Below are 15,036 nucleotides of genomic sequence, written 5' to 3' on the forward strand. Positions count from 1 at the left end.
CAATCTGAGACAGTTCCTCAGATTTATTACCTAAAAAAATAATAGGTCTTGTGTAGAAATCACCCTTCCATCCTCTGCAGTGAAGGCCAATTGAAAATAATTCATTTAACTTCTCTGTAACAACCCTATAAATCATATATTTGGAATACAAAGTAAAGATGTAAGAATGAAAAGCTGCCATTTTGTACTCAAGCAATAGGCCACAGTCTTCATAGTTTTTATAACATACCCTGTTTTGTGCAGAATGGAATTTTGGCCAGGACACAGCAAATATGTAACAAGAGTTCGAATTTTCCCCAGACCAACTACCAAGGATAAGTAGAAAAACCCCAAACATAGCATTCTGTCCAATGCACAGCACCTTTCTCATTCTCCATTGAAACATCAGCAAAGGTAATGACTACAGTCTGGTAAAATGCTTGAACCTAATGCATTCCAGACTCAGGCAATGACCACCAACAAAAGTACACCAAATACCCAGAGATAAGTTTTGGGTGAAATTAATACACAATAGAAAATCGTGTGTTTACAAAGGCTATCTTCAATTCCATGGTTATTGTTATCCAGAAAATCAAACTGCACTGCCATCTTCTGGACACAAGAAAACTGATATTTTGTATTAAAAATGCTTTTTCTTTTAATTTTAAGACTAAAGAACAAATTATCTCTAAATCACAATCCATAAAGAAGTATAAACCACTACATGTAAAACTTACATATGCTTAGACACATCTGAAATATGTTTATTTTTCACACTTTTCACTAATTAATGATTCTGGGAAATATTTACAAAGGTACAAATAACAGATATGTACTTAACTTCCCCTGAAAGACAATGGGAATTAAGCACCTATCATTTGAGTTCTTCCCCCTGGTCCACAATTTGCAAAAAATAGCTTTATTAATCCAACATGAAATATTATAAATTTCCTTTGTGGTTAGGGCCTTTACAGTCAATGGGATCTCTGTGTATGAAGTATTTGAAGGATTAGGCCCTGAATTGACACCAAAGTCTTCTGTGTAAAACATCACTGTTTTCACTGTATACATGTTACCAACCTGAAGTTGTTGAAGAATTGCTTGTAGTGAGTTGTTCTGAATCTACATAAACAAATAAAGCTCAAAATTAAAACATTAGAGAAGCATATTTCCTATCTCTTAAAGGCCTAATAAAGTTCTTCCTACTATTGGAAAAGTATTAATTGTTGCTGTAAAGAATCCCATATTTGCTACTCAGAATTTTTCTGAGTCAAGAAGTGCTACCGTCATGTATCAAAACTCCAGATCTTGGAGTTAGGTGAGAAGCTCAGTTTTGATTTTGTAAATAGGTATGTTTCTGTTGCTCCTGCCTTTGTGGAAAAGCTTGAAAATATTAAATCTAATGGGTCAAAAGACCATAACATGAATCCAAAAACATAAATAATCCAACATATATTAAAATGATCTCAATATAGGTGTAAGTGAAGAAAGAAAGAAAGAAAGAAAGAAAGAAAGAAAGAAAGAAAGAAAGAAAGAAAGAAAGAAAAGGTTCTTCCATTCTAATCTGTAAACATTCTAGTATGTAGTTTTATTTATGGTTCTCAAAAAATCTGAAAAGTTTTATTTCTGAACTTTGGTTATCAAAATCTTCCTTCTAACCTTCCCAACAATAGTCTATATTCATAGAATCAAAGAAGAGTAGGGTAGGAGGAGACTTCAGGGAGTCATCTAGTCCAACCCTAAATAAATCAACCCAACCAGGACTTTGTCAAGACAGGTCTTAAAAACCTCTAAGGGTGGAGGCAACTCTATGTTATACATATAGACATCTTCTTCTTCTTCTTCATGATTTCATAGATATTCCCAACTCTTCCTGAATCATCTTCTTCTTTCATAAACCTTTGGCTGCTGTACCGACAGAATGTCTTACACAAGCTGAATATCTGGCCTTACATTTGTTATCATGTGCACACAAGCTAACTTTCATTTACAAGAAGCACTGACCTGATGATGGTAGAGGTGGGCTTGTAGTCAGCGTTCCAGGAGCTGTTGTAACAAAATGAAGTGAAGTGTAAACTATTTGTGTAAATTACTTTGGAGTTTTACATTAATGTAGGAATATCTCCGATGGTTGTACGTGGCTCTCCCTGTGGTTTGTAAATGCTACTTCTAGGTTAGCTAAAGGAAATCATTTGTGAGCTGATCAGAGGTTATTGATGTCAAAAGATATTTAGGTACCCATCTCCTTTATGGATCTTGGCCTTCTTCTGATTATGCAGCCTCCATTATGCCACATGTAGGAAGCTGCCACCACTTGCCTCTGGATGCCTGGGCCATGCCAGCCCAACCTGCACTCTGCCTCTTTCTTTCCCTCAGCTGCCCCTTTCTTAAGGCCCTCACTATCCACCACTTCCTGGTGAGTTTCTCATTGCTCCTCTCCTCCACTCCACCCTTCACTCCAGAAGTCCCTTCCATTTACTGCACCCCCTATTTTCCTACCCCTGCCCTGCGAGCCTCCTACTAACCTGAAACCTTTGTCTTCTCCACTCCTTCCCTATGAGACAAACCTCACTATTTGCTGTGTCCCGCACAAGACCACCCCCACCCACTGTTCTTCTGGTCCCTCCTCACCCATGGAGTGGGGTGGAAAAGAGGGATGTATGGAATAGCAGGCAGAGGAGAAGATAAATGCAGTGAGTAGCGGAAGGGGACAGGGAAAAGAGGAAAAGAGAAGAGTTATATCAAATGGAAGCACAGGGTGGGGGAAAGGGAGGGTCTGAAGTAAAATGGGGGTGGAGTATGAGCAGGGCCATAGGTGGAACTCATTTACAAGAAGCACTGACCTGTTGATGGTAGAGGTGGGCTTGTAGTCAGCGTTCCAGGAGCTGTTGTAACAAAATGAAGTGACGTGTAAACTACTTTGGAGTTTTACATTAATGTAGGAATATCTCAGATAAGTGTGAGATTGCTTTTGACATCATGTTCCTCTGAGCCATTTGATGTTTTCCAGTGCCCTCTTGCTGACTCACCTATGCCTCTTGTAGCTTTTCCTCCCAATCTGTGAGCTCACCAAGGATTCCAAATCCACATTAGGCCCTTTCCCATCTCTCTCTCTCTACCTCAAGCACACAAGTTCCTCAATCCCTATTCTTTGTCCCCTTCCAGAAGGATTTTGTAGAGAAAGCATGTCTTTATCTTTGACTGTCAAGGGGGACATATTTCTAGTAGCAATCTTGAGTCACATGTCACTATTTATATCACAGAACTCCTTGAGGTCCCTTGGTCTCATAAGACAATACTTAGAATTTAGACCAGTTAAATGAGCTGAAATTAAAATGTGGTGTGGCAGCAAGTTTTCAAATTACTTTCTATCACTATAGAAGCTGTGGAACTATGGGCAAATCACTTCATCTCTGTGCCTGAGTTTCCTCATCTGTAAAATGCAGATGATGAGACTTTTCCTGGCACGGTATGTTAAGATTCAGAATATTAAAGGGTGTATCCAGACTATGCTAGACTTTTGAAAGAGAATATGCAAATTCTGTGGGAATTTGCATATTTTCTTTCCAGCTCACTTTTGAAAGCAGCACTTTCAAAAAGAAAGTAATTAAGATGCAGTTTTGTCGGCAAATCCTCCCGTTTGTTGAGAAGTCAATTTTCCTTAAAAAATTAGATTTACATAGCTTGTCGACAAATGGGAGGGTTCGCTGACAAAACCGTGTCTTAATTACTTTCACTTTTGAAAGTGAGCTCAAAAGAAGATATTCAAATTCCCACGGAATTTGCATATCCTCTTTCTAAAGTCTAGCGTAGTCTAGATACACCCAAAATGTTCTATACAATTGTTATTCTAATTATTAATTGGATGCTCAATTCTCAATATCACATTGTTGCATGTGTCCTGGAAGAATAACTGTTGATGCATTATTTAAATTAGACTTGTTAATGTCTCTCTGCAAGAAAATATTGGTGACTCCATAGTTAGCAAGTAGATATATCACCTTTTAAATTAACAAAATTCTACAGAATTTCTGGGATTTAGTGGGCCATCATTTCCCACAATGATGTGCTGCTGCACAGAACAACAATTTATAGATGGAACAAATAGTCAAGATGAATAATGATGAATTTAGTTATTGAATACCTAAAGTTCTTAACATGTGCTGTGCCTTTAGAATATAGAGATGAAGAGACTACACACCAGATGTCTCTCTCCCCTTATGAAGGCAATCAGTAGCTACTTATTAGTGTTCCCAACCTAGGTTAAAATGTTAGCTAATTAATTTCCACTTCAAAGTATTCAAATATTTTTTATCCTCTTTCTCATTGAGACTCTTTTCCAAGCACATTGAAAGATTCCCTCTGACTTCACTTGGGTTTGGATCAGGTTTTGATAAATTATCATTGCTCGTACAGCTCTTTCCTCTGGATCCCACCGTAATTTTTTAACTATATATAAGTTTTAGCATCACTTTATCTATTTACTGACCATTCAGAGTTTCTCTTTTCTAGTTAAATCCAACTGAATCTTCAGAGCCGTTTTTAGTGTTTGTTTTCCCATAGATGAGATCCCACTTTCAGCAATGAGCAAGATAAATCACCTCCCTTTCCTTTATCTACCATCACAGGTAAGGGAGAACAACTCACTGGGGCTACGTCTAGACTACATCCCTCTGTTCACAGAAGGATGCAAATCAAGCACATTTAAATACCCCGTGCTTCATTAGCATAAACATGGCCACCGCTTTTTTCCTAAACTGAGTTTTTTGGAAAAAAAAGTCGGTCTAGCTGCAGCTTTGTTGAAAATAAATCCTTTTTTGACAGATCCTGTATTCCTCAAAAAATGAGGACTGAGAGGTATAATCTAGACACACCCAGTGTATGAAGATGAACCTCTCAATATACTTGGTCAGAATGTTTGGTAAAAGAATTGCATTTATTTTGGAAATAACATTGTTGGGACTGAATTACATTATCTAGAAGGACATTGGTGGCCATGAAAAATGGTGGACACCTTAAATAAAGGATTAGTATTATGCATTTCTCTGGGAGTGCACTATTCTTCTCTGGGAGTGCACTATTCTCTCCTACTTATTTTTTTTAAGCATATATCTCAAGCTGACATATTCTGCTGTGAAAATGGTTGTACGTGGCTCTCCCTGTGGTTTGTAAATGCTACTTCTAGGTTGGCTAAGGAAAATCATTTGTGAGCTGCTCAGAGGTTATTGATGTCAAAAGATATTTAGGTACCTATCTCCTTTATGGATCTTGGCCTTCTTCTGATTATGCAGCAACCATTGTGCCACACGTAGGACGCTGCCACCACTTGCCTCTGGATGCCTGGGCTATGCCAGCCCTACCTGCACTCTGCCTCTTTCCTTCCCTCATCTGCCCCTTTCTGAAGGCCCTCACTATCCACCACTGCCTGGTGAGTTTCTCATTGCTCCTCTCCTCCACTCCACCCTTCACTCCAGAAGTCCCTTCCATTTACTGCACCCCCTATTTTCCAACCCCTGCCCTGCGAGCCTCCCACTAACCTGAAACCTTTGTCTTCTCCACTCCTTCCCTATGAGACACACCTCACTATTTGCTGTGTCCCGCACAAGACCACCCCTACCCACTGTTCTTCTGGTCCCTCCTCACCCATGGAGTGGGGTGGAAAAGAGGGATGTATGGAATAGCAGGCAGAGGAGAAGATAAATGCAGTGAGTAGCGGAAGGGGACAGGGAAAAGAGGAAAAGAGAAGAGTTATATCAAATGGAAGCACAGGGTGGGGGAAAGGGAGGGTCTGAAGTAAAATGGGGGTGGAGTATGAGCAGGGCCATAGGTGGAACTCATTTACAAGAAGCACTGACCTGTTGATGGTAGAGGTGGGCTTGTAGTCAGCGTTCCAGGAGCTGTTGTAACAAAATGAAGTGACGTGTAAACTACTTTGGAGTTTTACATTAATGTAGGAATATCTCAGATAAGTGTGAGATTGCTTTTGACATCATGTTCCTCTGAGCCATTTGATGTTTTCCAGTGCCCTCTTGCTGACTCACCTATGCCTCTTGTAGCTTTTCCTCCCAATCTGTGAGCTCACCAAGGATTCCAAATCCACATTAGGCCCTTTCCCATCTCTCTCTCTCTACCTCAAGCACACAAGTTCCTCAATCCCTATTCTTTGTCCCCTTCCAGAAGGATTTTGTAGAGAAAGCATGTCTTTATCTTTGACTGTCAAGGGGGACATATTTCTAGTAGCAATCTTGAGTCACATGTCACTATTTATATCACAGAACTCCTTGAGGTCCCTTGGTCTCATAAGACAATACTTAGAATTTAGACCAGTTAAATGAGCTGAAATTAAAATGTGGTGTGGCAGCAAGTTTTCAAATTACTTTCTATCACTATAGAAGCTGTGGAACTATGGGCAAATCACTTCATCTCTGTGCCTGAGTTTCCTCATCTGTAAAATGCAGATGATGAGACTTTTCCTGGCACGGTATGTTAAGATTCAGAATATTAAAGGGTGTATCTAGACTATGCTATACTTTTGAAAGAGGATATGCAAATTCTATGGGAATGTGCATATTTTCTTTCCAGCTCACTTTTGAAAGCAGCACTTTCAAAAGGAAAGTAATTAAGATGCGGTTTTGATGGCGAACCCTCCCGTTTGTCGAGAAGACCGCTCCCACCCACTGTTCTTCTGGTCCCTCCTCACTTATAGAGTGGGGTGGAATAGAGGGATGCATGGAGTAGCAGGCAGAGGAGAAGATAAATGCAGTGAGTAGTGGAAGGGGGCAGGGAAAAGAGAGATATATCAAATGGAAGCACAGGATGGGGGAAGGGGAGGGCCTGAATTAAAATGGGGGTGGAGTATGAGCAGGGCCATAGGTGGAACTTGGAGGGACTCAGAAGTAGCCTCCTTTAGGGAAAGATTTATCTGTCCAAGTGTTATCTAGTAAGCACATCTCCTGTAATGGAATTTTCATGGATGGACCAATATGCCTTCTCATATCCCACTGCAGAATTGACTGCCAAAGTTTGCAATTAACTTATATGCAAGGTTTTAAAACAAGGACATAATTTTCATAGTTACCTGTGACTTCTATGCTGTTCACATCAATATTAATAGTCTTCAAAAGGCTAGTTTTGTTTGCTTCAATACCTAAAACTAGTTCATTCTTCGCTTTCTCGTTAGAGACCCACTGTGCAAAGTTTAGGCGGAATACTACAATAATGCTGCCATTTCTGCCAAACAAAAATATCACACACACACATAAAGGTTAATCACACAAAATGCCAAGTGAATAAAATAGCAGACACATTTTTAAAAATCAAGAGTAGATATTTTTTTCTAAATGATATGCTGTAGTTCAAACAAGAATTATTTTGGTGAATTTCTGTTGCCTGTGTTTTCATAGGAGATCAGGCTAAATTATAACAGTGGTCCCTTCTGGCTTGAAAATATATACATCTAAGGGCTCATCTACACTGGCCCCTTTTCCGGAAGGGGCATGTTAATTTCAGAGATCGCAATAGGGAAATCAAAGTAGGAATAAGATCCTCCGCAAAAGGGCGCTTTTTCCGGAGGATCGGGGCCAGTGTAGATGCTCTTTTCCGGCTTTTCTAAAAGCCGGAAAAAAGCGGCGGACATTTTTATTTAAATGCCGCGGGGGATATTTAAATCCCCCGCGGATTTCCCTATTGCGATCTCTGAAATTAACATGCCCCTTCTGGAAAAGGGGCCAGTGTAGACGTAGCCCTAGAGAGGACCTCATTCTAATCATAGCCTCCATCCAGCACACTCAAACTGACAGGGTATAGGCAACTAGAGACTTGGTGAAGGAGGTGAATTTATAAATTGCTAAACATCCTAGAAACTTAAGGCCTGACCATCCTTTCACTTACATCAGTGTAAATCAAAGCCAACTCCATTTATGCCAAAGGAGTCAATGGTGTTACACTGGTGTAAATGAAAGGAGAATCAGGACCTTGTGTTTAGCTAAAATCATAGGGTATATTTACACTACAGAGAAGATCAAAGCTACTGCTGTTGATCTTCCAAGGTTCGAATTAGTAGGTCTAGTGAAGACACACTAATTCGAACTGAGAGGGGTACTCTGGTCAATGCTGGTAACCCTGCTTCCAGGAGGAGGAAGGGAAGCTGAAGGAATAGTGTTCTCCCTTCTACTTCCTGCAGTGTAGATAAAGCCAAAAGTCAAGTTAAGGTACTTTGACTTCAGTTATGCAATGTTCTGCACCACCTGTGTCTTTCTGCTGCAGAGAATGGGCTTTAAATATTGTGTTGTTATGGCATAGTATAATGTACTGCTGTACTCACAGTAGTGTCTCTTCCCCAGGTGAGTGCTCTAATCATCAAGGGTACATCTACATAGCAGGGCTTAAATTGAAATAGCTTATTTCGAAACTGGGAGCATCTACACAGCACTTATTTTGAATTAGAGCACTCTTCCTCCGACTCTCCTCACTCCTCGTACAATGAGCGTTACAGGAGTTGGACTCAGAAGTCCTCCAACTTGACAGTATTTCAACATTATTTCAAAATAACTCCCTGCTGTGTAGATGTGGACTAACTTATTTTGAAATAATGCTGTGTAGACATACCCCTACGTATAGAGTTGCTCACTCTCTCTTTGCCCCAATGAACATTTCATCGTGAATACAGAAAGGCACAGCTTAAACAGGCAAAACTGAAGGGATAACAAGATGGTTAAGGTATTCACTGGTGAAAAGACCTGGGCTCAGGTTCCTGCTCCAGAGTTGGGAAGTAAACCCAGGTTTCTCACATTTCAGGTAAGTGCCTGGGTATAAAGACGGATGATACCCTATATCCTCCACTGGTTTGTGAATGTGGTTAAGCCCCTTACATGGCCTTTGCTTTTATTAAGGAACATATAAAGTTGTCTGGAATTGAAAAAAGAAACCCTATTTAGCTTAACCTGCAACAATATTTTCTGACTTTTGTTTTGATTCACCAAAAATTGTCCTAAAATTCAGTTTTGAGTCAGCCCCAAAGCACACACAGTCCTGATTTTTCAGAACTGCTATCAGATTGAAAGATATTTTCCTAGCTCTGCTAGTAAGGTCTATATTTATAGCAAAATCTCAGTTGATTGAATGTTTAATTTTGCTTACTGAAAAAAAGGGACATTTTCTCTCCCTTGGTGAAAAACAGCAGTGACAATCCTTGTTGCAAAGTATTTGTGCTAGCAGACTGCCACTGATTCAACAGCGCTCTTTGATATGAGGTGATTAATCCTATCACTGCAGTGAGCACAGTTTGCAATATATCAAAAGACTAATTTCTTAAATGATTCTGATAACCTCTAGCCCATGCTGAGTAAACAAAATCTTTTATTGCTATCTTTCTGACTCAGCTGAGTTCCAAGGGTGAAACAATAAACAGATTGACCAAAAGGGTAAACACTTTTTTTTATGAAAAGAGAGAACTAGAAAATGATTGCTGAATGAAAGTAATATTTTAAGTATTTTCACAGTGGACGGGAACAGAGATTATTCCAAAGAAATAGGGGCCTAATACAAAGTCCTTTGAAGTCAATGGAAAGACTCCCTGTGACTCTACAGAAGTTTAGCTCCTGCTTTAGCTGGAGAAAACTAAGAGAAAAAGGCTAGAGATCACAAGTGAACAAGAATGGATGGAGGGGGACGGGGGAGATAAAGGGGGAGCGGAGAAGGGGGAAGGAGGCAGGAGGTGAAGGAGAAGCCTCAACTTCAGGAAAATCATAGCGTACATCTACTCTGTTGCCAGGGATGTGATTTCTGGCTTGGGTAAATGTACCCGTATTATCTCTGATTGATCCAGAATGTGAAAAATATTTTTGGGCTCACAGTGACCCCAAAAATAATCCTGCCTAATTCCTTTGGATATGTGCTTGACATTGCTCATGTCATGGGTGCTGTATATTCACAGCAACATCACAAGATTGATCAGAGCTGGGTGAATATGCCTGTCTAACCTGGAACACCTGGAAATTGTTCCCCTGTTGCAGGGTAGATCAGATCTAAGATGCATCTCCTCCTGCATGTTGTTAAGTGAAAAAGCGCTTTACAAATAAAAGCAAACAGCTCTTTACAAATATATGACCACCCCTACTCTTTTAAATAAACATCAATAGCGATTTTCTCTTCTTCCCTCCCATTTTAGTCTCTTACAGTTCTGTTAAAAAGAATGAAAAGGCATTGGGTTTCCCTGTATTTTCTCTTTTCTCTTCTGAAAGCTCCATTCTCTGCAGTCATTTATGCCAATATAGAATGGGTTTACAATGCTTCTAGATCAGAAAACCACTGTTTTACACCCCCTTTGCAATGGAGTCACAGAGAAGCAGATGCTTTATTTATTTATTTATTTATTTATTTATTTTGAATGAATTTGTGCAGGAAAGCATTGTTAGTAATTAAATGCTCCTCTGTCTCATACAACCCCCTGAATGTATGGTACCCCTACAAATATTGCACAAATATTTCTGCTTCTATCATACTGAGGTCTCCTGGCATTGGGTACAAGTTAACATTGTCTGATGACCTGATTGAGAAGCTTTTTTGAACTTGTCTTAATGTTGTTTAGTGAATAGAAATGGCCCAGAGCATATGCTCTGTTGTGTCAAGGCTTTATGAAAACATGAACAGATGGGTCTGAACTTGAGTTTGGTTAGGATTGTGGCATGAGGGGTATTGGAAAATAAAACTAACCATTCTATAGTGAAACAGAATATATTCTACATGCTTTATATTGTACTAAATACACTAGATATGGGTCTGTCTGCACTGTAACAGTAGCCTGATCTCTATCACCAAGAAGAGCTGATCCTAAAATGTGGTACATTTATGTAGCTGAGCTATTGCTGCTAGGTCAGTATAAACCAGCTAAGGATCTGTCCCTCAGTCTTAAACCTGTCTCTGGTTCTCTCAGGCTCCACAGTCTGGGAGTACTGTGGATGAAGCATACTCAGTAGAGCTTGGGAAAAAAAGACAATTTTTCTTCAAAATTGTTTCATATTTGTAAAATTATTTTTCATTCACATTTAGACATTTTCTGGCCTTAGAAGAGAAGCACTGTATATTGATTGAGGCCAGGGAGCTCTGCTGGGGCCAGAACTTCCCGCTATGCTGTCCATCCTCCTCTTTCTTCCCCCACTCTGGGCTCCTGGCTGAGTCCCAGGGCCCCTTATGGCACTCCTACCCCTCCACCAGTTGTCCCTCTTCCTGTGCTCTGTGATCCAGGAACATATGGCCCAGGCTTGGCATAGCTTTAATTGGTTCTGAGAAGCAGCTGTATCCAGAGGGACATAACTATACTGTGCTTTCTGCAGTAGTGTTCATCAAAGGGAAGGAGAGAGATGGAGGGTCCCAATAGACCACTTGAGAGACAGAATCATTGTTGATATTCATAATCTAATGAGGATTTTAAAATTTTAAAATTATGAACTACAGTATATACCCACTTGAACAGCAAAACTTCAGAGTTCTTATATTCATTCTTCAGCTGACTTGCTTGATAGATTTCAGTTATCTGTAGAAAAATATATATAAAAAAATTCTGAACAGTGGTTGGAAATATACACAATTGCACCTAACAGTTGTGATTTCAACACTGCTTTCCCCCTGAGATCTAGGCTTGGGAAGTCCACAGGTTTCTATGATACTTGGCCAATATGCATGTAAATATTTTGAGTTTTGATTGAACTCAGAAACAATAACCTCTGTCACAGATGAAAGGGAAAAAAAGGCACCAATCACAGAGATGGCCAAAGTTTGGGATTTCCAGTTTGTGGGAAATATTGATATTTTGAAATTTGGTTTAATTCTGATTGAGAACAAAACCAAGGTTTTTTTTTCTGAACTCCCTGCACATTGGGGGTCCAATGCAACCATAGGCGGTTTTTGTGTCAAAATGAAATATGTTGCTAGAAGTGACTGAATGTGATGTTTTGTCAGTTTCACTGCTACTATTCAAGTAGCAGTGGTTAAATGGACAAGAATCATGCCAATTGGCATTGAGGAGAGGGACCAAGGGATCCCAGTGTTCTTGGCCAGCTGTATTCCCTGGCCAATTTCTGATGGAACCGGCTTGGATTTGATGAATCTGCAGGAAATTCCCAACCTGTTATAACTGATATTGGGTGAATTTTGGAAATTAATACAGTTAATGATGTATCTGTTATAGCCTCTTGTATTAACCATACATGTATAGACTCTTACCAATTGCTGAATATCGAAGGCAAGGGCCTTGAAGTCAGCTGATGAGTTGTCTTCCAAACTAGGGCTGAATGATGCTCCTGACAGTATTTTAAATGTTCCTGTGGCTGCATGACTGTTTTCATTTACTTCAGTTGGAATAGTTAAAGAAAAACAAAAGAGCGGAAATATTGATTTATGCAGTAATGTAAGCAACAGTTTGCATTTGACTTTCCCAGTAAAGGACATAATACAAAAATTGCTACTCTCCTTTCACTTTCAATTCAGAACTTTTCTTTGCATTGCCCTAGTTTCAAAAGAAAGTCAGATTCTTTTCAGCTGCTTAAAGACACAATTTCACAATGCTATCATGTTTAAATCCATACTTTTTTTCCCCATCATCCTATTACTTTCAATTATATCTTCAGTTCAGAGCTTTCCAGAACCACTATATTACCTGCTGAAAGAGGCAATGACTGGTCAGCTTCCTCCAGTTAGAGCAACTGACAGATACTAGTGAAGCATGGTGGGCAATAATCTGTTAAAAGTTTGTCAGTTCTTGGACTATAAGCATCAAGACCTCACACTGTTGCCTTTCTACAATTAAAAGCTCTGTGAATTTCTAAAGGAACACACAACCTTTTGAGAGGCATCTTTGAAAATACTGCTTTCACTGAAGTAATTATTATACAGTCTTTTCTACCAGAATGTATATGCTTGTGTGGGTGAGCTTCAAAAAAGTTCAAACAGGAACTAATTCAGTGAAAATCCTATGGCCTGTGGTATGATGAATATCAGATTAGAAGATCGTAGTGGTCCTTTGTGGTCTTATAATCTATGAAGAAAATTATATGAAAGTAGGTAACAAGGGCTAGATCCAGAAAAGGAGATAGACACCTCACTGGCACTATACCCCCCAAGTCCAACGTTTAGGTACCACTGAGGTGGTCAAGCCTTCTGTCTAGCTGCTGCCTAACTGTTTAGGCATCTAAAGTCTCTAGAGCAGCTAAATTTTAACTGTTTAAGTGCCTAAAAATCTGCTGGTGAGCATGCACACAGATGCTTATCTGACATGTAAGTCCTAGCAGGATCTTCAGACTAGATGTTTCCCCACCTATCTCATCTGCAATGCAATCTGGTGCAGGTTGTACCCCCCTTTAACTGGGACTCCCTGGTCTGGCAACATTCATGGTCTGGCAAGAGGGAGGTCTGGCGGAGAGGCAAGAGCACCATAAGGGGCACCAGTGACTCAGCCGGGAGCCCAGAGTGGTGCAGGGAAAGGGTGGATGGACGGTATGGTGGAGAGTTCTGGCCACAGCAGAGCTCCCTGGCCCCAGCAGCTCGGGGCTCTAGCCTGGATGTGACCATGGACCGTAGCCCCAGCCAGAGAGCTCTGATCACAGTGGCAGCTAGGGAGCTCTGCTTCAGCTGCGCACCTCTGGCCATGGCGCTCCTGTCCCAGCAGCATTAGGGCCAGGGAAAACCTGGGGAGCAGCAGGGACAGGCTGGAGCTCTAGCCCAATAGCAGCCTGGATACAAGGGTGGGACCTTCCCTGGTCCAGCAAATCCCCTCATTCAGGACAAGACATGTCCCAAGGATGCTGGACCAGTGAGGTCCAACCTGTAGTACCAAAAAATGTTCATGGCCATATGCCCCTTATAAAGATTTTGCAAAAAAGTATTTTAAAAAGAAACACAAACATTAACTTGATTTATTTCTATATTTTCTCTTAGAAAACTCATTGAAATCTCTGTGACATTTTGTTATTTCAGTGAAACTACATTTCCCTATGGAAAACTTATTAAAATAAACTAGCACTGATGGTGACTGTAATCTACTTTGACTATTAAGGACTTGACTATGCGAAATGCTGAGTACTCCTACTACCAGTTGAGTGTCTTCACATCTGACTATCCCCAGTGTTGGGCAATAAAGGCACCATGAAGGATGGCCCTGGAAATCAAAATGATCACATAAATGACTACTATTATATGTCTCCGAAAAAATATGATCCCAAGAGGTGGCAAGCGCTTGCAAGATACATGGAAGTCAATGGATGCTCACTACTACACAGGATCAAACCAGAAGCTTGTGACACAGTATTCCAAGTAAGGACATTTACAAAAATAATGCAGCTTACTTTAATTGAAAAACAAACATAAAACAAGCAGCATAGCTTTTAATTTTTCTCTTGACAGATCTGATCAAATATCATTATCTTTACTATTTAAAGTCCAGGGTCCTGACCCAAATCGCACTGAAGTCAATAAGAGTCGTTTCATCAACCTCAGTGAACTTTGGATCAGGCTTGAAATGCTTCAGTTTTTATGTATCTCATTTGTTCTGATTGTCAGTGGGAAAAATAGTAATGCATCTTTTTAAAGCAGCAGTGGTAACAGCAAAGCATAAAAAGTAAAACATAATTACAGTGGCAACAGTTGGCTTCTAAGTCTGAACAATTACCAGGGAGCTCCTTTAAAGGTTAGATCTTGACTACTTACCTTGTTGTGACTCCTTGATTAGTAGCCATGAAAGTGTAATTAATCCAGCACAAACACACACAAAAATTGCAAGCAGAGCAGCAAGCCAGATTTCAAAGTCATTAAGAGGGATACCTCTCTTAGATAATGATTTTTTCAGATTCATTCCCAGTTAGGAAGTTTATATCAATTAAGAATTGTCACAAGAAACATAGAGAGCAGCGATCTATGTGAACAGATATTTATAGGAAAAATTTGTAAATTAATTGCACCATTAATCTTCATTTACGGTCAGTCAGTATGATGTAGTTTTGATATCATTCCTGAATGGTTACATCAATGTGCAGTTTATGCTGGTATAAACAGAACGCAAGAGAC

General features: G+C 39.9%; 1 protein-coding gene across 1 annotated transcript in view; it reads right to left on the reverse strand.

The window, feature by feature from the left end:
* Positions 1 to 14,824, reverse strand: part of TMPRSS15 (transmembrane serine protease 15) — an 89,664-nt gene extending 74,840 nt beyond the window's left edge. Inside the window, exons 1-5 of the mRNA XM_006128840.3 lie at positions 14,676 to 14,824; positions 12,202 to 12,313; positions 11,445 to 11,512; positions 7,058 to 7,209; positions 1,060 to 1,095 (exon numbers count right to left, since the gene is read on the reverse strand). Coding sequence (XP_006128902.2) covers positions 1,060 to 1,095; positions 7,058 to 7,209; positions 11,445 to 11,512; positions 12,202 to 12,313; positions 14,676 to 14,824 — 517 coding nt within the window. The remainder of the gene's footprint in view (positions 1 to 1,059; positions 1,096 to 7,057; positions 7,210 to 11,444; positions 11,513 to 12,201; positions 12,314 to 14,675) is intronic.
* Between the last annotated feature and the right edge of the window lie 212 nt (positions 14,825 to 15,036).

Source organism: Pelodiscus sinensis, chromosome 1 (assembly GCF_049634645.1).
Source record: "Pelodiscus sinensis isolate JC-2024 chromosome 1, ASM4963464v1, whole genome shotgun sequence".
In the NCBI taxonomy this organism is placed as follows: Eukaryota; Metazoa; Chordata; order Testudines; family Trionychidae; genus Pelodiscus; species Pelodiscus sinensis.